This window comes from Cydia splendana, chromosome 19, assembly GCF_910591565.1.
Source record: "Cydia splendana chromosome 19, ilCydSple1.2, whole genome shotgun sequence".
NCBI classification, from domain to species: Eukaryota; Metazoa; Arthropoda; class Insecta; order Lepidoptera; family Tortricidae; genus Cydia; species Cydia splendana.
Window position 1 is genome coordinate 9,701,700 of NC_085978.1, and position 27,711 is coordinate 9,729,410.

The window sequence follows — 27,711 nt, forward strand, 5'->3', positions numbered from 1 at the left end:
TGACTACGGATTTGCCGTGTAATAATTTTCTTGTACTTTGAACATTAATATATCCTGCTTATTAATCGAAAAATGAAATATGTACCTATACTTATGCGCCACGGCGACACTTATTCAAACTTGGATACGCGTGTGGAAATTTTGCAATTTGTTTGTTCACATGCGTTATGTCCAGGATACTTGTGTTAGTCTAAGAATAAAATAATTATCATTCAACGTTGTAGTTTTATTTTGTAACTTTTTCCTTATCCAGACTTTCTCGTCGCTCAGCGACAATATTTTTTCGAATTCCGTAGATTCATTTCCAATGTGCTCGATAGTCGTGTGAGGCACGAAATCTGTGAATTTTTTTCATGTGAGGCGCAGCTGCCATTCATAAATTTCATAAATGAATACTTAAGTAATATTTACGAGTAGGATTGTGATCTTAAAAACGTAATTATTGTGATTCAAAATGTAATTAAACTTTCCTGTTTAGCAAAACGTGTCAATTATTAATAAAAAGCAGGACACAACTAAATTAACAATTGCATTAAGACTTCTTTAACACGCTTAAATATAGACGTTCTGCATGTTACCTATTATAGGTACTTTAGCTATTCAGGACTTTCAGGAGGGGTCATCGTGGCAAACAAAATGATGGCATACGCGCGTAATATCACAGAATAACTAATAGTACTACCGTAATATATCGGATTTTTGTAGTACCTAAATGGTGAAATAATATATATAAATAAATAAATAAATACTAGTGGCTCTGTGAGCTGTAGACCTCGCGAGCAGAGCTTTAAATAACATGGTGCTAAGAGCTTTAAATATAGTAAATTAAAAAAAACAATACGAAATTTATGTGTAAAAAAAAATACAAAAAGTTATAATATCCCAGCATACAATTACTGGGAATCGAACCCAGACCCTCTGTGCAAACAGAAAAAGCGAACGTTTACAAACTGAGCCAAATAGTTCTTAGACGGGTTGACGAAATTTAGCTACTCCTTCTCAAATTAAAATTAGTTAAAATTAAATATCTCAATACCTCCGAAACCAGCGAAATAAATTTTCTGAATTTTAGGCCATTTAGTCTATAAACATATCTCAAAAAGAAAACACTCGTATGGTACCGATACCACTATTTGTTTAGGCGCGAGCTATCACAACTCCGCCATTTTAAAAAAATTCAAAGAACCGGACGGACAAAAAATTTTTATTTAGACATAGAATCCAGTCACAAAATTTCACGAGATTCGGTTAAGAATTGCGACTTGTAGAGGAGAACATCCGGACATACAAAAGCAAAATGCTCCAGTCGAAACGTAGACCTTCGCTACGCTCCGGTCAATTATGGGATATTTAAAAAATATAACGATACAATTTTACGATGTATTAATTACATAAAATAAATATTTATTTTTTATTTTTATTTTTATTTTATTTATTTGGAGAACCAACAGCTATGACAATACCATAGAAATTATAGTGGATACAGAAAGCCAATTATAGGAACTCACAGGTAGTAACACAATACTAAACTAACAGGTAGTAACACAATATTATATAGCTTAATAAAATAGTAAACGTATTTTTTAATTGTTTCAGGTACCTATGACGGGCGATATACGGGATAATAAAGTGTTTATGTTTGGACATGTAGTTTAACCCCCTTATTCATAAAACCATACGGGCCTGATTTAGTTAAAAACATTTTTTTTCACAAATTCGGCATGTAAAGTGTTTGTTAAGCCCTCAGTTGTTTTCATTTTATGTACCTAAGTATAGGTACAGTTTTGTAATGACTAATGACTCAAATTTGTGAAAACAATTTATACCTAGTAATTGAAATCAGTTAATAGTTCAGTGAAATTAGCTAAAATTACGGCATAATTAATAGAAGACTTTTTTTAATTGGGATATGTACGTTGTCGACCGAGGTTATTTTTCATCAACCCTCCCCTCCCCTCCCCCCTCTGCGTCACTCCCCCACACCCCCGCAAAGGGTCCAAAACCTAGTTTTTCTCAATTTTTAAGAAAACCGTTCTAGATACAGAAAAAGGGTGTAGGAACGAAGTGATCCTTATTAAATTTTCTATTTATCTCTTATACACACTATATTGCTATCACTTATAGTTTTTGCGCAATACGTCACGGAAGATGCTATTTTTAGCATTTTCAGTGTTTTTTTTTTCTTCTAATGACTTTTCTCAAATAGCACTTACGATATCTTTCACGCTTTTAGGGTTCCGTACCTCAAAAGGCAAAACCGGAACCCTTATAAGATCTCTCGTGTGTCTGTCTGTCTGTCCGACCATTCCCCCCCCCCCCTTTATCTCTGAAACTACCGGGCCTAAAATTTTGAAAAAATACACAAAATAGTACTTTACCTATAGATAATAGGAAAACCTATTAGAAATGTGCAGTCAAGCGTGAGTCGGACTTATGTACGGAACCCTTGGAACGCGAGTTCGACTCGCACTTGACCGGTTTTTTTTATTAATATGTTATTTAAAATGGGTATTATTTATTGAAAGAGTTTGTGTATCTGGGAACCTTGTTCACTAGGGACGGTAAGCATGATAAAGACATTGAAAGGAGAGTGAATGCTGGAAAACGTGTGAATGGGGCACTTAAGGCTTTTATGAGCAGCCAGAAGGTGTCGCAAAAAGCACGGTTGGCTGTTCATAGAGGGGTGTTGGTGCCTACACTTATGTATGGTAGCGAAAGTTGGGTATGGCAGAAGAGGCATCAGAGCCAAGTGAATGCAGTGGAAATGAGAGCGCTGAGAAGTGTGTGTGGTGTGAGATTGCAAGATAGAATTAGGAACAGTGTGATAAGGGAAAAGTGTGGACTGAATGTTGATGTAGTGACTAAAATTGAGAAAGGTATTTTGAGATGATTTGGACATGTGGAAAGAATGAGTGAAAGAAGGCTAACAAAGAGAGTGTATAAGGGAGAAGTGGAAGTGGGAGTTGGATTGGGTCGACCTCGGCGGATTTTCTCTGATCAGATCGGGGAAATCCTGAAGAAAGGCCAGTACGGTTACCATCAGTTTGTCACTGACATAAACGCCGTCGAGAACGTAATTTACTTTCTATACATCCCGTTTGCACGAATATGCGAGTGCGAGCGAGATGTATAGAAAGTAAATTACGTTCTCGACGGCGTTTATGTCAGTGGCAAACTGATGGTAACCGTACTGGTCAAGAGACCCTAAACCGGCGAGCGTGTATGAGGAATGTAATGAAAATGAAGGAAGCGAAAGAGGTATGTCAGGATCGTAGCAAGTAGAAAACCGTGGTCTCTGCCTACTCCTCCGGGAAATAGGCGTGATTATATGTATGTATGTATTATTTATTATTAAACTACTTCATTTGACGATCCTATGCCATTTTTAAAATACATCGCCTTCAAATATTTTCAATGTCAGCTAATATCGTTATTAACCACTTGTGTGTATATGAAACGGATCCTGACCGAAATTTATAGGTACCTACAGCACAACCGAGGGTGAACCCACGATTTTTGATCACCACACTCGTCTTCTTCCTCGCGTTAGTTGTCGCTTTTCGGTGAAGGAAAACATCGTGAGGAAACCGGACTAATCCCAGTAAGGTCTAGTTTCCCCTCTGGGTTGGAAGGTCAGATGGCAGTCGCTTTCGTAAAAACTAGTGTCTACGTCAAATCATGGGATTCGTTGCCAGCGGACCCCAGGCTCCCATGAGCTGTGGCAAAATGCCGGGAACAACGCGAAGAAGATGATGAACTTTTCATGTGTGTGGTGGTCAAAACTCGTGGGTTCACCCTCGTTTGTGTTGTATAAAATTCGGTCAGCGGGCGCAACACGGTTCCATTTTTATCGCCTATCACTATGCGCGTCCCTTTCGCACTTACATACTTGTTAGAGCGTAACAGGCATGGTGAGGCAACATAGAAGTACAATAATAGAGAGGAAACGTGGGAGGGGCCAAATGACCGAACGAGATAGAACTTTCAGTAGGAGTAGCAAGAAAGCGGTACTATTGCTTGTCCTTGTCACAGTCTCACTTTTTGTTTGTTCCCCACCATAAATTTAGTATGGGTTATGGTGGGCAACAAATAAAAAATTTCATTTCATTTCATTTCAATAACCCGACCGAAATACGTAGATTATTGTTTTTGGTATATTGTCAGGAATGTTAAAACGTGTTTTTAATATTGTCGCATTGCGTATATTTTGTCCCTCACGGAGGCACACGTACACCACTTCTATAGGCTACCTTCTATGTGAGGCAAGCTATAAAAACGCGACCGTGCGATCTGTTTCACAGTTAAGTGGTTAATAAATGTTTGAAGACGATGTATGTTCAAAATGGCATAGCATCGTCAAATGAAGGAGTTTTATAATAAATAATACACCATTTTAAAGAACATATTAACTGTTTATTTAAATTAAACAAAATTTGTCAATATCGTAAGTATATTTTGAGAAAAGTTATCTTACAAAAGAAAAAAAACGTAAATTCTAAAAAACTTGCATACATGGTGACAGATTTCACAAAAACTATAAGTGATAGCACTATAGTGTGTATAAGAGATAAATAGCAAATTTACTAAGGATCACTTCGTTCCTACACACTTTTTCTATATCTTGAACGGTTTTCTTAAAAATTTAGAAAAACCGCGTTTCGGGCCCTTTGCGGGGGTGTAGGGGGGTGACGCAGAGGGGGGAGGGTTGGGGAGGGTTGATGAAAAATAATTTCGGTCCATAACGTACATAACCCAATTGAAAAAAGTCTTCTATTAATTATGCCAAGTTTTCCATATATTTTTTTCCAGAAGCAACGTACTATAAGTAATTGTCAAAACATTATCGAGTCATCTTTGGATTGTACTTATGTTTATATGTAGGTACTCCATTTATACATATAGGTATACCTGAACCTACATACAAGTATAATACATTTATTCACATTTTTCTGACATAATTGAGTATTATTTTCGCCTATGTTTAGAGCAATTCTTGTATATTTATTCATATATATATTTCGGGGATCTCGGAAACGGCTCTACTAACGATTTCGATGGAATTATATGGGGGTTTTCGGGGGCGATAAATCGATCTAGCTAAGTCTTATCTCTGGGAAAACGCGCATTTATGAGTTTTTATGTTTTACGAGCAAAGCTCGGTCTCCCAGATATTCATATTTTAAAATTTACCACTTGAAAAGTTTTCAAGGTTTGCACCGCAGCTCTTAAACAATTTTTAGGGTTCCGTACCCAAAGGGTAAAAACGGGACCCTATTACTAAGACTCCGCTGTCCGTCCGTCCGTCCGTCTGTCACCACTACCAGGCTGTATCTCATGAACCGTGAGTTGAAATTTTCACAGATGATGTATAATGATAATGATGATGATGTGTAATGTATAGCGGTGTTGCCGCTATAACAACAAATACTAAAAAGTACGGAACCCTCGCTGAGCGAGTCCAACTCGCACTTGTCCGGTTTTTTTTAATCTATTTCTAGTGTTGGTTCTTAGATATGTTTTATCAAAATGGGTTTATCCGTTTCATTGCGTTGGGGGTTGTTTATTTTTATATACTTACACGTTTCCATTTAAACGTTTTTCTGTTATTTATTTTTCCTTATTATTAGTATGCCACAGCTATGACAGCGTTCTTGAGCATTCTTGATGCGACCCGACTTCTTGTCACGAGATCTCTGTACCCATACAAATAACGTTTTCTATTATTGTTTTAATGTTTTTTTTTTTAATGTTGACGCCATCAGACTGAGAGGCTAGTAAATTTAAGTGTTATGTAAAAACTTTTCTTTATACAGGTGCCAATTAACAATTATTATTTTTGCCCAAAGAATGAAAATATGAGGGTCATGACATCCAACGCTTTCTTCTAGTAGTCAACGGTAATGTTACAAAAGTGTATAAAACAGAAGAACTAGGTACCACCATTAAACGGAGTGGTATTTTAATTTCTTTATTCAACTCATGATATATAAATTGTTTAATTACTGTGAGCAGACACAATTAAACTGTCCACACACTGTGACACAATAAAATCATTATAAGTACCCATTTTTATCGCCCAACTGTCTTATGTCAATCTCGTGCCTAAGCATAGAACGGTTATAATTCCATGTTTATTTTCAAATAAAGTAAGGCATAAAAACAACCTTGCATAGCCAATAAAATGATGTACATTCATTAAGAATTTATGTTTGATTAATAGACCAGCGGTGGAACAAAAATGGGTTTTGATAACATTAAAGTTTTTTCTTTTTTGATATGTTATTGCATGCATGTTAAATAACATTTATGTAAAATATTAGAAAATTATAGGTGGAGCGTTCGGCCATATTTAAATATTTCAATTTTGCTAAATAACTATGTAAATATAAAATTAAAGTTACAAAAAACTGTAACATGTTCAATAACACTTTAATTTATTCACAATATTCGGTTTTTAGAAATCTGGAACAGCTGCTTTCTGGTGAACGTAAAAACACGAATTACTTTGTCAATAAAGAATTAAAGTAGCTGATATTGTAAAATTACGATATTATCTATCAACTTAGTATACTTGTAAAAAGTTAGAAATGTAGACAATGTGCTTGTCTAGATATTGATTTCTGGTTAAGCAGTATAGCCAATATTGAATTAAAGTTTGTAGAGTTAATATTACACGGTCATAATAAAGATCTTAGTTCCCACACAAAATATTAGAAATATAAAATCACGGCGACACTAAATACTGATACGTAAGTATGCATTCCGCGCTTATATTGAGTTACATTTCAAACGCGCGGCGTTTTCGCGCGCGGCGCTGTGCGCCGTGGCAGGAGGCAGCGATCGACGGTGGCGGGCTAGCGATTAGCGCGGTGCCCGTAAAAAATACGCAAAACGTTTATAAAATTATTATCAATGGTAAATAGTTATATTGTTAATAGTAGGTACACTAATGGAAACTTACCTACACTTATTTATTTCTATATGTACTAGGGATTGCCCGCGGTTTGGTTTACGTAGAATTCGTTATCGTGTTAAGTATAGAAATAATAGATACATTTGAAAATTATTTTAGGTGCATTGTCATACAGATAACCACCCTTGTTAAAGTATTCTTCAAATTCAATAGACAGGTGTCATTTCAATATAATTTTGCGTAATTTGGCGCTTTTAGGTTATAAATGACTAGCGACATATATTTTTTGTTTAGGAGCGATATCCGATATATATATCTCCGATAATATTTACTTTATCATTTAAATCAATTTCAAACTAACGTTATTCAATATTTATCATTTTAAAGTCAATTTTACCAACCAACTGAGCTTTACGAGTATACCTACGGAAACAACTCAAAATTTGCATCAAATTAAATGCCACTCTTCTTATCCGTTTCGAACAATCAAGAGGGCCTTTACGAGCTGATGTAGTGAAAATTTTATTTAACCCTCGTCCCTTGAAACCTTCACTACGCTCGAGGTTCAACTTTGCGAACCACTCGCTACGCTTGTGGTTCAATTTTAGAATGTTTTGCTTGTTTGGGTATCAATATTAGCACGATTAATCAACAAATTTTCCCCTTGTAAAACAAATAAATAAGGTAGGTGAGGTGCAGGCATATGAGGCCCGGCGGGTAACAAGGCCCAGCATTCAAAAATAGCAGTTGCTCCCTATTATTCTGAATTTGTACTTGTTGCTAAGAAGATCCACTGTCAGTGCAGGTAAAAAGGTCCAGTCCCGGGCCTTATTGAACGTATGAGATGAAATAATAGATTAAAATATTTTAAGATAATTTTGAATATTTTTAATCTCTCATTAATAAGGCCGATTTGAAGAAACTTCTATGAAATTATGACTTATAAATAACACCTTCACTGTGTGGGCTGTCCAAATCGCTGCAGACTTTTCTTGGTCTAACTCTAATAATTTTTCACTTGCTTTATTGACCTAAAGACGTTTTAAAGAATCAAAAAGTCTAATAACATTTAGACACTTATACTTTTTAAAGGCAGTAACTACTTACTTTTATAGGTAACTTTTTTTATTAATACATAGGTAGTTATTTACGATAGAAGTGCGAAAAATAGAAATTTTGCAACGAATGACGAATTTTAAAACACGGCCAAAGGGAGTGTTTTAATGTGCTTATTATAGCACCGGTGTCGTAATGTAGCACCAGGGCCCTATTTCACCAACGTGACAGGTGCGACAATTCGACAAGTCTCATTGTTGCTGACGTCACAGGCATCCATGGGCTACGGTTATAGCTTACCATCGGACGGGCCTTATTCCTGTTTGTCACTATCATTGTATTATTAAAAAAAAACTTTATTATATCGGCAAAAAACAGGTATCTTTCTTGTGATGTTTATGATGATAATGATGACAATTGACACAAGATTTCAAAGAACTTTCGGTAATTCTTGACAGTAAATGAGTTCTGTGTCGGAATTTCGTGACAACTGTCGTATTTCTTGTGACAATTGTCCAAGTCCCAGCCCCCCCTTTGCTACAGTCCAACCCGAAAGGCACCTTAGGTCGGCGCTTACGTCATTATTACCGGCGCCCCAATACTAATGCGGTGCTACGCGACGTAAGCGCCGACCGCCATATTCAACGTGGTTTGTCACATAGTACCCTGTAAAGGTATGATTCCAGGGATAAAAAATATGTTATAACGTTATCCAGCGTATAATGGAATTCATAAAAGTTTTTCTTTATAATTACTACAAGTAAATTTGTTCATATTTGCATATTATTAAAAAGGTAAATGAAAAGTAATTGAGTAATTTAATTACTAATTAATGTAATCACAATTGCAAATTACACAGAAAAATTAATTACATATAATTAAATTACAAAAATTTTAATTACATGTATAAATTAGTAATTAAATTACACGAGTAATTAATTACGCCCAACACTGGTTGGTGGCAAACAACCACACCGCTCGTCTGATGGTAAGCGGTTACCGTAGCCTATAATAAAGGCCTGTGACGTCAGTAACAGTGATGTCGACAAATGTCGCACCTGTCACGTTGGAGAAATAGGGCCCAGATGTACAGTAAAAATCATGTTAAAAGATAATACTAACTGTTACGAATAAATATTTATACTGTAAAAAATTATCCCACCAAAAACATTTTCATGTAAAATGTTGCTAAGACGAAACCATAAGCCTAAGACTCGCACTGTTAAAAAGTTATCAGATCTCTTGTCGAGCCAAGCTTCAAACTCTACAAGCCCCTTCACTAACTCTACACCTTAGTCAAAATATGTGGCTTGGCTGTTTTGCTACCGCCACATGGGCATAAGGTGAAAAACTTATTATAATCATTATTTTTAGGGTTCCGTACCTCAAAAGGAATAAAACTGAACCCTTATAGGATCACTCGTGTGTCTGGCTGTCCGTCTGTCACAGCCTATTTGCTCCGAAACTACTGGACTAATAAGTTGAAATTTGTCTATAACCCAAAGACGTACATGTAAAGTAAATATGTAATATAAATTTAAATAAAGGGGTCACTTTTGAGATGAATGATAAATAGAAGAAAAAAAAACTATATCTTTGTTATATATCAAATGAAGGGGCTCATTTTAGAATTAGAATCTCAAATATATTTTTTTCATAATTTTAAAATAAATAGTTTAGAAGTTATTTAAGAAAACAGGCAAAAAATTAACATTACCCTTATCTCCGAAACTACTGGGTCTTTTTATTATGAAAAAAAAAATACACATATTAGCTCTTTACCTATAGATGACAGGAAAACCTATTAGAAATGTGGAGCTAAGCGTGAGCAGGCCTATGGAACTCTCTGCGCGAGCTCGGATTAATACCTACGAATCTGCTCCCGTTCACGGTAGAAAAGCAAGCCAGTTGGTTGCCACACGCGCTCACGTACGCACGTCACCACGCGCCGCACTGTCAATTTTTACGATAGTTACACGTACGGCGGGATTCGGGAAATGAATTAGAGATGCACTAGATAAGAAATAGTAAAGATATGTGACGTTCCACGGCAAAAGGTACCATTGCCCCGACTGAATATTGGAGTGGCGATAATAATAAGCGTAAGCGCCAGCCGCCATAAGGTACCTTTTGCCGTGGAACGTCACATATCTTTACTATTTCATATCTAGTGAATGTCTAACGGCGCGATATCTTAAAGTTCGAATCGCGCGGGTAGTAGGTACCTACCTACTATTGAATTTTTTTTAATTAAACATGTAATGTTTAATATGTGTGACAAATGTATAGATTTAGATATCTATCTATTTGAAATAGGTAGTAATTTTTTAATTTATTTTGGTAAATGTTTATTTTAACGACAGTAAGTTTACACCGGAAAGTGCCTACTCATTTTTGCTCTGGTTAACTTATAATTAATTACCTTTATTCATAGGGTTTCTATTATTTTTCTTTACTATGTAACATTAATCTCTATCTGGTTTTAAATTACACGAAGTTTTAAAACTAATTCTTGCTGGGATTATTGCGCGGTTTATAAAACGGCGCTGCGGCACTGCGGTTACTGCAGGGACATATGACCTTTTAAAATGACTATTTCGCAAACACAAGCATAATCGGAATATTAGGTATAATTTAAGATTTAGCTTTCCTTTTATTTCACTCCTCTGTTTAAGTGGGTATTTATTTAGCATTTCTAAGCGTCAGCAACCCTAGCGTTGTGCCGGTGCGCGCGGTGCGGGGAGCGGCGCGTTGAAGGTCACTCCATTGTATTTTTGTGTAGGTATCAAAACGGTCGGTATTTGCGTTTTGTTTGAGAGATAAGTATCTGTTCGTAAGAACTATTGTATAATCTGTGGCGTGAGTCGGACTTAAGTACTTAGTTTTTGATCCGATCCCTACGGGTTTTTAAAAGACATTTTACTCACTTTTCACTAAAAAAACATATTGTTAAAAATTGTGTAATGTACGGAACCCTTGGAACGCGAGTCCGACTTGCACTTGGGCGGTTTTTTTATTATACATACAGTAGTTCTTGTAGAAACGAAACGGCCGAGCCACATACTTTGACTAAGGTGTAGAGCTAGTGAAGTTAGGGCTTGTAGAGTTAGAAGCTTGGCAAGAGATCTGATAACTTTTTGACAGTGCGAGCCTTATGGTTTCGTCTGGGCAACATTTTACATCAAAATGTTTTTGGTGGGATTTCACTTCTTTTTGTAAGTTGCTTATGACAATCTTCCATCCCCTAATTTAAAGGGTTGGAGGTGATTTACTATTAAAAATCCTGAAATAAGTATCTGGAGGCATCTGTTACACAATGTACTTCTTACTGATTCCCCATATAAACCCTTCACCCCGTAAGGGTAAACTTTGGGGTTGAAATCTGCCTTCACCCCGTAAGGGTAAACTTTGAGGTTGAAATCTATTCTATATCCTTCCCCATAACAATACCTATCTACATACCAAATTTCAACTAAATCGGTTCAGCGATTATTGATTCCCCATACAAGATTAAACCCCCTCATCATCCCCTTAGGGATTAAAAAATTCAAGTTTTTGAATTTATTTGTTGTTTGTGTACTAAAACTATCTTACATATCAAATTTCAGCTTCTTAGAGGACTTCAGGTAGTACCCTAAAGGTATTGATAATCATCAAGTGAGTGAGTCAGTGACGAAATCGAAGTTTTTAGATATGAATAAAATGTAAAGTATAAGAGCAATGCAATTGATATGCTTAATAAGTCCGAGAACTTTGTTTATCTAGTATAATCCAACCCCAAGTTATGAGGGTTCCAAAAAACGACGAAGCGCTTCGAGAAAAGGCAGATAGTGCCCTTGCGCTTTGCTCGTCTTGGCAGGGGCACTGCCGTGCCCCCAGATGTTAAAACATAATAATAATAAAGATTTATGTTTAGTGACTTTAGTTACCAACTATTTTCGCGTAAACTAGACAATTTTTATATCTTTAGTTAATAAGGCCCAAAAGAATTATTTTTAACTTATTATAAATATCCTCTTGTTGTGAAGTACCAAATATTGTTATTTGTATATGTATAACTCTTAAGTTAAAAACAATAAAATCTGTTATTGTCTACTGTCAAAATGATTATTTTTTGCGGGATTAAGTAATACCCTGCTAGTGTTCAATAAGGCCCACAATAGGACTTTTATAAAAGGTATATTTTCCAAGAGTATCGTAATATTTTTATAACTATTTTGGTATAATGAAGAAACTTCAATAAATAAAATACCTATTTGAGTGAGTTTTTCATACTTAATATCCTGTTTATTAAAAAAAAAACATTTTAATTTAAGGTGGGCCGTATATAGGCATATACGGCCGACACGGAATATACAATAAGGTGAGGTCACTTACCTTATTGTATATTCAATATGTATACGTGTAATATTGAGCAGTTGGTCTATAATATACATAATATGATACTGACGTTGAATAGGACAGGACATGACAATAGGAACCAGAAATAGGTATAGTCGGTCAAACCAATTTGTCAGTAAATAAAAACAAAAAACTATATTCATCCTTTTCTTTTGGGTGCTAGTACTAGTGTAAGTCAAAGATATTATGATGATTCTCTATATGTTTGAAATGAGACAGTCCTTTGACAAACTATGGTAAAAAATAGTTGTGAATTTACTACAATACATTTTTATTACAATTTCGAAATTCAAATGTTCTTCCTAATCAACTCGGCCACTAAACTAACTGATAACTTGGTATTTGGTATCCGATCCGCCAACTCGGCGAATGAATCGCCAATTCGTCAACTCTCCGAGCCGAGTCAACGCTATCACACTGCTACTAAGGTCATTCAAAAATAAACCTTAATTCGAGAACCCGAAGGTTCTTATATGACAAACAATACATTATGACTTAAAACTTTATGGGAAACAAAGGGACCCCTTTAATTTCACGTAATGTCCGCATCTAATTTATATATGTCCACAGTAAACAAACAAATGAATGATAAGAAAAGACAGACAGTGCTGTGAGCGGGAGGTGGGGCGAGGCGAGGGGCGAGGTATACGTAGGCTATGATAGGCTCTCGGGCGCCGCGCCGGCGACACTGACGGACCAGCGCGGCGTATGTATGAATTTCGCGCCTTTTTAAATATATTTTACTATTACAATGCAAGCTACACACCGAAATTTCTTATTTTCCATAATATGGCTGCGTATATTATTTTATAGTAATAGACTTATTTTTACAGACTCTAATTCAATATTAGATATTATAGGACAAAAAACGCATATTAATTCTAAAGCATATATCTTATTCTTCTAAATTTTTAGCTTGCCTATTAACTTAAGAATTTAGATATGTTGTTGTGGATTTATTAAACTTTAATTCAATATCGACAAAATAATAAGCTAATTTGTAGTTTGACTAAGAAGCACGTTAAAAAAATTTCTAATAATTTTACATTATAAAGCGTCATACATATTATAAACGATGGAACTTAAACATTGCACTTTAATTCAATATTAAAAAATCATTACTAAAAATATATGAATACCTAATTTATATCTAACGCTCGTTCTAACTTTCCGTCATATTTTACAAATATGCTTAAAAATATGTCCCATGTCAGATAAGTATCACTTTTTCAACTTTAGAATTATCAAAACTTTTAGTGCAAAAATCCGGTCCCACTATTGGTCTATAAGTAATTGTAACGAGTGCCATTATGAGGCTACCCGAGGTTTTCATCGATTTTTGACAAATTTCGAATCGTATCTCTTACTTTTGCAGTACAGATAGAATCATAAGGCACATGGCTATCGGTTCTTCAATCTTTTATCTCCATTTTTGTCTACCGGATTAAAAAAAAACGAATACTTATTTTTTTAAACATTGTCTAAAAAAACACTTTTTTCGTATCTCTCGATTGCTGTGATCTAACATATACGAAATCTACATATTAAACTAATTAACACAAAAGTTATGGCCAGAACCAGTTTTTTGGCCTAAAATTGTTCAACTTGATGCCTAATATCTCGAAAACAATGAACTTTGAAGTAAATATGGGATACTTACTATATTGCTTAAAGCCGTTGTTGTTAATATGATAAGCTACAAAAACATTAGAAAACTAAGGGATTCAGATCGATGGTCATTGGGGCATGGGATCCTCTTAAATACCGTTCTTTTAGATAGGTACCTATTTCATAGAATAAAAAAAAACAAGTCTGTCTTTCTATCATATCGGGAAATTAAATAATACATACAATATTCTTCAATATTCAATAAAAATGCAGTTAACCTTTAGGAATACTTTTATTGAAATATTTATTTTACTTTTGTAGAATATTTTTGTGAAAAGCGCTGGTGGCGTGGCGTAGCTGTAAGAGCGTGCGACTTTCAATCCTAAAACATCGTACGATTTCTTGTTTTCGGCGAAGGATAACATCGTGAGGAAACCGGACTAATCCCAATAAGGCCTAGTTTCCCCTCTGGGTTGGAAGGTCAGATGGCAGGAGCTTTCGTAAAAACTAGTGCCTACGTCAAATCATGTGACGAGCCGTGGCAAAATGCCGGGATAACGCAAGGAAGAAGTAAGTATAGAATATTTTTGTATCTATGACAAATTGGGGGTCATCCATTAATTACGTCAAGAAAATGTGACATGTTGTGATTGGAGGGCGGCCTCACAAACTTTGTGACGTCACTGTTACTTCATCTGTAAGTTCTGTAACCGAAAATGGTTTAGATTTTTTAAAATTCGCTGTACAGTTAAATAGCTACTTTTTGGACTCGGTATTTTAATGACAGTGCCTTTATAAGACGGGTTGGTAGAGAAATCATTATGGCTTATGTATGGCATTAAAATTAATTATACTGTAATTTTTTGCAAACAAAAATCACTTAGGGTTAAATAATATTGTAATTGCTTGAGAGCCACAAAAAGAGGGGTTAGTGCGTACTTATTAACTTCGTTTATCCTTGTCACTAAACTTTGCATTTTTACTTATTGCTTTATATTTACCAACTTTTTACAAATTCATAATGCCTTAACGTTTTTTTGCTGTTAACGTTGTTTGCTGGATATAATTAGCTTTGTACAAATACAGGCTTTAAGGATTCAAAACGTTTTTTTTAACAAACACAACATTTGTAAATTAGTTATTTCTCTATTGTTTCTCGTTTGTGTTATTACCTCTGCATATTATTTGTTTTAAGAGGTCAGATGTGTGTCCTTGAACTTCTTTCTAATATAGACGTAGACATTTATAAAAAAGTTCAAGTTAATTTATTTTATTTTGTAAGGAGTACCAACAGCTGCAAAAACATTATATAGATTTAGGTAACGATACAAAGCCAATTACAGGTACTCACAGATAGAAATGAAGTAGACAATATATCAAATTTTGCGCGCAATTTCACACATGCTATCACGTAAACATATACTCTGGCACACCCACTACGTCAGTAGAAAAAGCCGGAAAATTTAAAAAAATTAGGTGCGAAGTTTTGATTTGCCATAGAAAATATGAATTTCGCGCCTTTTTCTACTGAAAAAACTGGACAAATGTGAGCCGGACTCGCCCCCCGAGGGTTCCGTACTTTTTAGAATTTGTTGTTAAAGCGGCTACAGAAATACATCATGTGTGAAAATTTCAACACGGTTTATACAGCCTGGTGACAGAGAGACAGACGAACAGAGAGACGGACAGACGGACAGTGGAGTCTTAGTAATAGGGTCTCGTTTTTATCCTTTGGGTACAAAACCCTAAAAATGGGTGTGTCTGAGCATAGCTCATGTCATGGGACAATTAAATACTCGTACACGACTAAATAGTACAAACGAACAGTACAAAAATCTGGAAGAGTCGGACCAAAACTAACTCTGCAATGTCAGCATGGACTTTGCAAGAACAAAGTGAGGAAATATCATCAAAAACGACAAATTTCTATCAAACTTTGATGTTTATAATGACACTTCCACACTCTGTTTTCTCAAAGTCCGTGCAGAGTTAGCTTTGACTCCAGTCAAAATTCATAGAATAAAGCTGTATAATATTACATTTTATTCACTAGAATATTTCTTGACATGGCGGCCTTATTGCAAAATGCAAAACTGATGCACAGTGCACATCCCACGAGCTGTCAAATAATACTAATGAGGAATTGCTCTCCGTCTCCTGGTATGATGTGGATCGAGATTCTCGCGTAAATAGGTGCATAAAAATTAATTAAAAATGTACCTATTTCGTGATGTTTTCAAAGGCGATTAAATTTCAATTGAAATGAGTTCGCGTAGGGTTGCCATACGTCCGGATTTGTCCGGACATGTCCGAATTTTTGACCCTTAGTCCGGATTGCGGCCGGACTTGGCATGTGTCCGGATTTTTAGGAATGACCTTATAAAAATAAAATGCGCGCCCGGGGAGGGGGCTACGGGATCGGGCGAAGGGAAAGGGAAAAGTGGATCTCCACGATACAGTACACCGCAGAGAGCAGCGCGCCGCCGGGGCGTTACGCCAAATCTCTGCTACAAGAAATGTCCGGATTTTTAGGGTGATGTCCGGATTTTTTACAGGACTTTTAATTCTTCCATATGGCAACCCTAAGTTCGCGTGAGTTATTGAGATAATTATTTAATAAAACAAGAAAATTAGCTAAAATTACGGCATAATTAATGGAAGACTTTTTTCAATTAAGATATGTACATTATACACGAAGTTATTTATCCTCAACCCTCTCCACCTCTCCCCCCTCTGAGTCACCAATCTGCATCTCCGTGAAGGGCCCAGACCGTGTTATTGTTTTTATGAAAACCGTCAAGATAAGTAAGAACTTCTAAGAACTTACTCTTAGAAATTTTTGAACTGGCCAGACTGGCCTCCACTCCCTTCCTTTCTTACCAGGATGGTTCCGAGTATAAAAAGATCCTATATAAATTCTGTTTAGTTTTACAAACAAGCATCTAAATGTATGTAAAGAGATCCCAGCAATATATAAATAAATAAATATACAAGAATGGCTCGTTTAAAGGTATAAGACGAGATCCCAGAGGTCCAAATTATATAAATAAATAAATATACAAGAATTGCTTGTTTAAAGGTATAAGATTAAGTATACGTCATTGGTTTTGCCATGTGACTAATACTGATGTTTTATAAAAAAGGGCCAAGTCTCTGTTCCGGATCTTTACGATTTACTATGGTATGTTTTAAATTTGCGCGAGTAGGTAATAATACGCATGCGTGACGTATTGGCAACTTGAATTTCCATGGGACAGCTGTTTGTCGGTACCGTCTTTACCATAAGGGCACACGGGGCCCGTGCCCAGGGCCGGATCCTCAGGGGGCCCCGAAGGACAGACAGTAACAGCATATTCGATTACCCATAATAAATAGAAGACCATAGTAGAAAAATGTTAGTTTAATTAGCTTTCTTTACTTTCCAAAAGGGTCCCAAAATTCTTATGTGCCCAAGGGCCCCAGCATAATTTAAAAGACGGCCCTGCTGTTTTTTAACATTTATCGATTATGCGTAAGAAAGACTCAAAAACAGTAAAAGCAAAGACAAACAGTATTTCCTAAAAATTCAAATATTGCTCTGTTAATTGTTTATTAAGTAGCCGGTAATTTATGTATGTATACCTCGTTTCTTTAGCATGAGAAAAATGGTAAGACAATCTTTACATGTATATCCGCTTTTAAAAAGATAGTAACTATTACTTGTGAAACCAAAAGAATGTAAATATATATCCTTGTTATATAATTGCACATACATATTTGATGTAACTTATTTATCAAGTTTTAATTTTCAATAAAAAGATATGTCAAGATTTTTTACCCTTTTTCTAATGCCAAATGAAAATAAGGTATGGGTAGGTCCCTAGCTATATTCAACACACCTAAATCTCAGAAATACGAGTAAATGTTACCTACTTGTTTCATGGTTTGACCTAATTTTGTTTTATTACGTGTAATTTAACCTTCCTAAAAAAAAAGGATTTATTTAAAGCATAATGTGATAATATCAGATCCTTATCAGAATTCTAAATCTTTGGATAGGAAGAATAAGGTTCATATCCCTAACTAACCTAATTGTCAATTCAACTAATAATGCAATTTTGGCGATTAATTAATCTCAATAATCTTTAGATGTGTTGTGTCAGATCAGGCCTAAGAAATATGTAAACACTTACATCTCTGAACCTGAAAGAAAATCCTTGTGTCACTACACTGTCACTTCGCCGGTAGCGTCCAACCGCGGCACGGCCCTCTTGAGAAATAATCACTATCGCGATCCTCCGTGTAGTCCTGCCCGTGACCTTTACTGATAGTTTAACAATCAGAATATTGTATAATGAACTGTAACATATCCTTTTACGAGCGATTATTGTTTGCACAGCCATATTTGCTTGTAAAAAAGGGATAGTACCTATGCACGTCACGCGAAATACCGACTTTTGGATTCCGTTGCTCAAAACACAAACACGGAACATAATACATTAACCTTATCACTAGTTCTGTGGACACAAACAATATTTCAATCAGTTTTATGGGCTATATTAGTCAACAATTGCATTTGAATAGTATTAAAGGAATTGATTTTCTTTCTCACACACGTCGTCAATAGGGGTCATCCATTAATTACGTCACACGTTTAGGGGGAGGGAGGGGGTCAAGAAAATGTGACATATTGTGACATGGGGGAGGGGGGAGACACAAACTTTGTGACGTCACTTTAACTTCATCAGTAACCGAAATTTTTTTTTTAATTTATTTATTCGCTGTACATTTAAATAACAAGTTTTTAAAACGATAATCGTTTTTATTATTTTAATTTTCTTTCCTAAGCACTTTTGGGTTATAAAATTACTAATATTTATATCGTCAAAAATATTTTGATAAAATATTAATAATACTTAGGTACTTACTTAATTCGATTTGGCGATTTCGTAGAAAAAATGTGACGTCACACTAGGGGGGAGGGGTTTGCCAAATGTGACCAAATGTGACAAGGGGGGGGGGGAGGGGTCAAAAAACCTAGAAATTCGTGTGACGTAATTAATGGATGACCCCATACAATAAAAATAATATAACTTCCAATTATATTGTTATAAGAGTCTAAGCGTAATAACGTCTTCTCCTTTCATTTATTTCTGTTAATAATCTGTGTTAAAAATGAGATTCCATTTAAAAAATTTAAAACTTTATTCATTTTTATACAACGAACTAAAATAAAATGTCGGCAGATATTTTGTTTATGTTTTATTACATATAAAACGATCTTACCTGTCCCTAAAAGGTATGTGAAGTTCTATCATAATTATGCGAGCTGCTCAATTCGAAGCGAATTGATTCCCTCCTAAAAGTCCTAACAAATGAAAAAAAAAACGGACTCTACAAGCAGATGAATTAAAAACTACTTATTATGCGGCTTACCTATAATGATTTAGACGGTGCGTTATCGTGTTGTGTTTTTGAAATTTACATGATTACTTGTCTAATTCTATGCCTATGTGATTCATCTGATTGAGAAGTGAAGTAGAATTTAAGGTCAAAATTGTTCATAATTAACTCTATTCTCAGTCGAAGTGACACTGTGGTCGATGAAATGAATATCTGGATATTCATATGCGTTATTATCAACATTTTTTTTAATATCCAAAGGAAAAATTCAACGTCCGGGCGAGAATCGAACTCGCTACGAGTATTTACTCCCGAATACGAGTAAATAGATAATGGCACCGTAAAATCATACATTTTTGCCCTGTAAGGTAAATTTCCCCATTGATAATCATGCACAATTCATCACGGATAAAAAGTCCGGTGTATTGATTCGTGGTTTGATTACTCATATTAACGATTACCCCATTATTCAAAAACTTACCAAACTCTGTTAAATTTTATCTCCTGCCAAAATTGTATGGTTTCACCGTAAAGTGTCATTCTATGGAACTTGCTAACTATGTAAACAAACCGCCATATTGAAACTGTCTCTGAATGATGAATTTACTAGTGACTTTTATTTACATAGTTAGCAAGTTCCATAGAATGACACTTTAGAGGGAACCCTTCTTGATCGCGCTGGGTTCGATCATAACGAATTCCTTGCTAAAGATCCGTTTACACGCTGCTTTTGTTTTTGTTTTCAAGTGCGGTAATTGCCAATAATGTACCTAGGAAACAAACAAGAATGTACCTACGAAACAAAAAAAAACGAACAAGAATGTATGATCTAGAATTCTAGACAAGAGAAAATCGTTTACAGAAAACGTCTATCGGTAACTTAACCCTTTCCAGGCATAGTACGATTTATCGACCACATACGCGCCAATAGAATATCAACTTTAGCATTCCGATTTAAGGTTCAAATTAGATTGAACTTTTGGGAAATGTGACTTGTCTTCAAATGAATCATCAAAGCTGGATTGATTGGAATATATTTAGATTTTTGGGATAACCTTGTAGATTGGTGCGGCCTGGAAAAGGGTTAAATAATATGTAGAAAATATCATGCGACTTTTCTTTGACATTTGACATCCCTAACTTTCCATCTGATTATTTAGATTTTTACCAAATCATCTGACCAACTAAATAGTTAGGAGCTTTTTCATCCTGGGTCTTCCAGTACGCGGTCGCCACTCAAAAGCTTTCTGGCTGGCCATCAGTTCTATAAGCTATGCTGTGGCTGTGTGACATCCACTGGAACTTAAGCTTTTACTTAAGGGGCCCACTGATTACAAGTTCGGCGGACGACATTAGCCTGTCACTTAAACGCAAAATGTGACAGCTCCGAACAACTGACAGGCTGATATCGTCCGGCGAACTGGTAATCAATGGGCCCCTTTAACGACGTGAACGGCTTTAAGGCCGGAGCCCCACTGCTGCGCACGCTACATCCACGGCCCACGTTTTAATACAAACCGTGGGCAAGCCCACGAAATTTTGTATAGGAACGTGGGTCGTGTACATAGCGTACATCAGTAGTGGGGCTCCGGCCTAATTCTTATGCGAATTTCCTAATTCATTCTAAAGTTCCAATTCCAATCATCGCTCATTCCATTTCCCTTTGAGTTAAGTGCTTTTTTATGAGGCCGATTGAGAGTCATCAGCTTTGTAACTGTATCTTCTCGTATTTAGTAGGTATACCTAATCCTTTTCCCTATCCAATCCCGTTAGATTCGGTTTGTAGTTATGATAAAGAAACACGATAAATTATCGCATCATCATGACGTGTTTTCCTATACTATCTCATTTTAATAATATATGTGCCCGCCCATTTAATTTACATATTTATGTTTTTACTCTATTACACATACCGAAAAAAGTAAGAAATTTGTCTGTTTTAGGAAGCTTGTCCACCCACGATGTTTTACATTTGCTTATTACATATTACCATATATACTTGGTCAAGCAGATCTTGTCAGTAGAAAAAGGCGGCAAATTTGAAAAATGTAGGCGCGAAGGGATATCGTCTCATAGAAAATTTGAATTTCGCGCCTTTTTCTACTGACAAGATTTGCTTGACCATCTATAGTTAATAGTTTTTGCAATAAAAAATATATTTACTTATGAAGGATGTGCCTACTCGCAGGACCTATCATGGCTGTCATACTTACACAAAATATGGCAATAAGGTCGTGTACACATATTTATGCTAAATTAGTCGCTTCGATATTTTACAGTACCTTAACTGTACAGTATATAAGTACAGCAACATATATGCACGAAGGTTGATGTCGGGTATTCCTTTGTTCCTATGTGTAAATTGTGTAAGTCGACCGGACGTGCTTCAAGTTCAAGATGGCCGTAGCGTAGTAGTAAATTTATTCATCTAGCCTACTGTATGCCTGTATGCTCGTGTGTATAATGCAAATGCCGGCCGGCACTGATAGCCTATAGTTCGTTTTTTTAGCATTAGAAATAAGGTAAACAATCTTGATGTGTCTTTTAATTAAAAAACACATTTTAAAAATAAGTTACGGCAAATATGTAACAATTATGAATCTAATACGATCATTTATGTTCTTCTGCTTTCATAAGTAATAGTTATTGATTTTTAAAAAGCGTTTTCAATTAAAATACATGTCAAGATCGGTTACATTCTTTCAAGTTCTTTCTAATGCTAAAAAAACGAACTATAGTAGTAATTACGGATTCCATATTGGAAGCCGTGGTTTTCAAAATTACGGATTCCATATTGGAAGCCGTGGTTTTCAAACCCAGGCTAATATGATTCTCGAAATTTACGAGTATGAAAAAAAAATTAGTTTGATAATTACCACTTGGAATTTTACTAAAGTTGTACACTCACTGAGAATCACGAGCTCTCTCAATTTTCTCTGCCACGACACATGGCTTATTCATTATGTAGGTAATATTTTTGGTGATTAACACATTCACTGCCAGGAACACGTCTGTGTGTTCATTTTGTACTGGAAACGGGCCGCCCGGCACCGAAAGTGTTAAGTTTGCATGATTTTATTTTGTACTTTTCTTTTTTTGTTTTTATCTAATGTCATTGTCAATGTATGTTGTAGGTATGAAGGTATGATAATTACCTATCTTAAGTTCTCTCGCGAGTCTTAAGTAGAAACGACATTTCATATTACAAAAAGTGGTTTAAATAAAAAGGTCATCTTTGTTTTTAAAAAAATCCTGAGAAAACCTACGTACCTATGAAGAAATTCCAAGTCCCGTGTCAAGTCCAAACCCTGAAAAGCCTCTTGAACATTGAGAGGAGTTCTGTGCCCAGTGTCCAGCAATGGGACGTAATATGATGATGGTGCCGAAAAAGGAACTTCGGCAAATTGGCATACATTTACATAATAATTAAAAAAAAAAAGGAGCGATGTCTAATTTTTAAAACGAGTTTCGCATTTTTTTCTCTATACCACTATCATCTTGGAGGCCTTGGACCATGTATATTATAACAACTAGGTAATAAATTTCAACAAACAGGTTTATTTAGATAAAGAAAAAAAAAATGAATGAGTTATTCACCTTTTATTACTTAATTAATATACTTCGATTTACAAGTATAATAAAGTCTAATAATTAATAACAAAGTGTAGTTGCTAAGCGGACCCCAGGCTCCCATGAGCCGTGGCAAAATGCCGGATCAACGCGAGGAAAAAGAATGAATAACAAAGATTATATTGTGGAGTTATTTATAAACTACTTTTTAGATAAAGTTACGTTTACTGTACAAGTCACGCCTGTGATGCAGGTAAATTGAATGGTGATATATTAAAATAAAATAAATAAATAAATCCTAGACTAGACCATTGGTACAAAGATAAAATCCAAGGACCACATAATAAATGATAGTTTAAGATATTATGTGCTCATACTAAGTATGGTACTCAGAGCAATGAATAATATATACATGTACCTATACACAACGTAAATATAAATTATTGACCTTCATATTCGTAACTTAGGTCCAGTAGAAATTGAATCATTAAAATAAAGAAACCTTAAGTAACAAATAAATATGTATTTAAAATAAAAATCGCTACTGATCAATCAATCATAAAAGTCAGTTCATTGCCTAGACTGGGATTCTCGTATATATTAGATATTATGCCAATTAAATCGGCTTGAGACGTATGCCCCAGTCTTCCTTTATCATATCAGCCGCTTTCTCGGCAATCATTAAAGTTGGGGCGTTGGTGTGCGCCGCTGGTACATGCGGCATAATGCTCGCGTCCACTACCCTCAGTCCTTTTATCCCGTACACCTTCAGTCTCGAGTCCACGACGGCTTCAGGGTCCTCCTTCGGGCCCATTTTAGCCGTACAGCAATGATGATAAATCGTGTTCGTTATAGTTTTCATTGCACAGTACCAATACGCGTCCGAGTTGAACTTGTGATGAGCACAATTAGGCAACGGAATATCGTGCAATCTACTTCCAAACTTTTGAAATGCTTTAGTTTTCGATAGCTGAATTATTTTTCTTATACCATGTAATATAACCTTTTGGTCGTGGCCTCCATCTGAAAAGTAGTTGGCGTAGATAAGCGGCTTTGTATAAGGGTTTTTATTCTTCAACATTATTCGGCCTTTCGACTCCGGGAGAAGAAGCATCGGGAACACCATCCACGTGTCGCGATCTTGAATTGGTCCGTAAACTTTGTTGTAGATACGATCATCAATAGCGAAGGCTTGTTTATACGACGGCTGGCTAACCAATGAGCCTGCCACAAACAGCAACTCTAAATCAGGATAGCCATCGGGATCGTTTGGATTATTAGTGTCGATAAAAGCGATAGCTTCAGTTCCGCTTGGCGCTGACAAAGGACCTGTATGATGGCTGAAATATTCTAGAATGTTGCTGAATGTAGCCACGCGTTCAGACCTGATAGAATCAGTTGTGTTTATTAAGAAAGTCAGACCGCCTAATGCCCAGTGGTCTTGGAGATTATATCCGACGGGTAAATCTACAATTGTTGTGATGTTCTTCTCCGTCAAGTGCTGTTTAGGGCCTATTCCGCTGATCATTAATATTTGAGGAGAATTAATAGCACCAGCTGACAGAATGACTTCTCGCGTCGCCTTTATGGTGTAGCGGCGATTAGCTTTGCGGAATTCCACACCGTATGCTCGTCTGGTCCAAGGATCAATCAAAATACGCGTCACCATAGCATTCTTGGTTACGTGGAAGTTTTTTCTATATTTTATAGGGTGAAGGAAAGCCCGACTCGCACTCATGCGAGTTCCATTGTTCATCGTAAATTGTATGATGGAATATCCGATTTGTTTTTCTCCGTTGTAATCTACTATATTCCCGCCAGTCTCGACGCCCGCTTGAAGGAACGCGTCAGAGAGTCGCGTTCTCCAGCTGGGATACTGAAGGGTCATCTCTCCCTTTGTCGAATGGTATACTTTATCTCTTCTCAGCTCTGGTACTTGCATGTTTTCAGACTTCTTGAAGTATTTGAGAACTGATGCGAAGTCCCATCCTGTTGAATATACCAAATAGGACTATGAGAACAAAAGAAAATAATACAATAATAATATAATAATAGGGTTAACTGGAAGAGATCCCTGAAGGGGGATAAGTTCGCCTTTGTACTAATGATGTGTGTTCTTTCATGTTTTATGTTTCTTTTTGTACAATAAAGTATTTTACTACTACTACTACTACTACAATGTCTCAAGTTCTAACCTAGGCTCTGAGCGTGAAAATAGACATAATATAAACAGGTGTTACCTGGGTTGCCATTTGCCGCCCACCGGTCGTAGTCTCTCCTGTTGCCCCTCGTGTGCATCATGGAGTGCAGAACCGAGGAGCCGCCGACCACGCGGCCCCGCGGCCAGGAGCACCGACCCTCGCGCATGCCCATGCAGCCTGCTCTCTGTAACAATATAGCATAAGTAACATGTATAGTAGAAATTAATTAAGTCAAGGTAAATTCCAGTTTCGCGCTGTACTAATCCATACTTACTATAGAAATTTGCGTGAACTCTCGCATGAGTGGTGTGGGCGTGGCCCAATATTAATATAATTATTATGTAGTAATAAATTTATCTCCTCGGATGTTTCATTCACCCTTAAGCTTTTATAACCCGATTACGAGAAGGTTATTAGTAGGGCTTGCAATATCGGACGGTTTCCAATTCCGGAACTGATTTTCGATATTGGGTCTCAATTCCGGAATTCCGGAACTGGTTCCGGAATTAGGGTTAATGATATTTCTATTCGATTTTTAAATAAAAAAACAACAAAAAATGTGAAATTCTGATACTTTACGTTTATTAAAGATAGTATTGTTTTAGTGGAATTTAACTTGCAGTATTATTAATCGAAAAATGTTAATAAATTGAGTAGTGCCGTCTTTGCACTTCTTATTTTAGCACCTTATTACTTTGGCCACTTTTATTCACTTCAATGATACGGCGTATTTATTTGGGGAAACTACGAATGCTGGCAAACCATTTGATGTCTAATTTTATATAATGTCTAAATATAACGGCTTCGTAGGTAGTGACCTAGTGGCTCTGTTTACGAACATGAAGGTCCTAATGGGGTTCCGATCTCGGTAAGGGCATTTATTGTGTTAAGGTATAACGATTATTTGTTCCTGGGTTAAGGTTGTTTTTTAATTACATATCAAAGTACCTATTCAGCTATACCTATTACCTTTACGCATTGCCGCCTAGTGCCCAAAACGTAAGCCTTATTGAGATTAAACCAAATGTGCTAAATGATTTCATTAGCGCTTCATTACAGCCTGGTGAGAAAAAGAAGCGTCAAGCAAAATTTCCTGAGTGCTTTTTCTTATTAAGGGGCTACCCCACGCCAATGACCTTCGATCTGAATCCCTTAGTTTTATAATGTTTTTTGTAGCTTATTATATTGACAGCAACGGCTTTAAGCAATATAGTATCCCATATATACTTCAAAGTTCATTGTCTTCGAGATATTTGGCATCAAAGTTGAACAATTTTAGGCTAAAAAACTGGTTTTCTGGCCATAACTTTTGTGTTAATTAGTTTAAAATTAAAACCCTGGACAAGTTTTTAGAGACCTCAAAGACGAATCCAAATATGTAGATTTCGTACATGTAAGATCCTTCACTGCAAACTAGATACGAAAAAAGTGTTTTTTTAGACGATGTTTCAAAAATTCATAAAAAAATAAGTATTCATTTTTTTTAAATCCGGTGGACAAAACCGGAGATAAAAGATTGAAAAACCGATAACCGTTCCCCTTATAATTCTATCTGTAGTGTAAAAAAAGGAGATACGATTCAAAACTTGTCAAAAATCGATGAAAACCTCGGGTAGGCCCTTAAGTGTAAAATAATAAAATCCGAAATCTGTCATTGAGAATAAGATATCCAAATATTTATAAATTTTAATTCAAAGGTTTCGCGTAGGTATAGAATTCTGGGCAAGTAGATGTATGGCTTTGCTTTAGCAAATATCAAAAGTAAAAAAAAAAACGATGGTTAAGTTAATGAGGCATGTTAATGCATGCTGCTAGACATCAGAAATTTGTCAGCCACGGCTAATACCACCAGCATAGTGTAGTTTCTTGGCAATGTTCAATAGTAAACTTACTAAAATCTAATAAAAGTACTTAAATCCAATTCCGGAATTTTCGATACTCAGTGGTCTCAATTCCGGAATTGTAATATCGGAAAATTTGTCCGAGATTCCGGAATTTCGAAATTCCGGAATTCCGGAATGCAAGCCCTAGTTATTAGGTACAAGCAGTCTATTTGAAACTACACTTGTTCCTAATGATATTCAGATACCTATGTACCATATTATTAATTATAATCGGACAGAGGTTAGGTTAGGTCAGGTTAGATTAGATTAGATTAGATTTTTAATACAGTCCTTGTATTTGGTGGAACCACCACAAAAATATACAGCTACACTCCATTAAAAATGTTGTAGGGCGAACTAGGGTAAACCAATTAACCTTTGTCGGGAATTAGGGATCCTGCGTGTTAATGTTTCTTTGATCTATTTTGTTGGTTCCGGGGTGAGAAACCTACATCAAATAGTTTATCGTGAGTACCTAACCAACTGTTAAGTTAATTTGAATAAATAAATGCTGTATAATATCTCGAATCTACTTTATGCCATAAAAATTCTTCCCCATTATAGGACGGTATTTGCTAAAGCTTAAAGCTGCTCTGCTGTTTATTTGTTAGGTTTATCTTGGACAGGGGACTTTCTGTCTGTGATGATTTTGGTATCTCGTCGTCCCATTCCGGTTTGTAGACTTTGCATTACTCAT

At 35.9% G+C, this 27,711-nt stretch overlaps 3 protein-coding genes across 4 annotated transcripts in view; 1 reads left to right on the forward strand and 2 right to left on the reverse strand.

Moving 5' to 3' along the window:
- LOC134800173 (glucose dehydrogenase [FAD, quinone]-like) overlaps positions 1–18,369 on the reverse strand; it is a 40,211-nt gene extending 21,842 nt beyond the window's left edge. The window contains exon 1 of the mRNA XM_063772652.1: positions 18,151–18,369. Coding sequence (XP_063628722.1) covers positions 18,151–18,360 — 210 coding nt within the window. The 5' untranslated portion in view covers positions 18,361–18,369. The remainder of the gene's footprint in view (positions 1–18,150) is intronic.
- The window catches only part of LOC134800209 (flotillin-2), a 395,117-nt gene that overhangs the window by 72,333 nt on the left and 295,073 nt on the right, over positions 1–27,711 (forward strand). The gene's annotated exons all lie outside the window — the stretch shown is intronic.
- LOC134800330 (uncharacterized) overlaps positions 23,422–27,711 on the reverse strand; it is a 74,194-nt gene continuing 69,904 nt past the window's right edge. Inside the window, exons 10-11 of the mRNA XM_063772830.1 lie at positions 25,171–25,315; positions 23,422–24,919 (exon numbers count right to left, since the gene is read on the reverse strand). Coding sequence (XP_063628900.1) covers positions 23,547–24,919; positions 25,171–25,315 — 1,518 coding nt within the window. The 3' untranslated portion in view covers positions 23,422–23,546. The remainder of the gene's footprint in view (positions 24,920–25,170; positions 25,316–27,711) is intronic.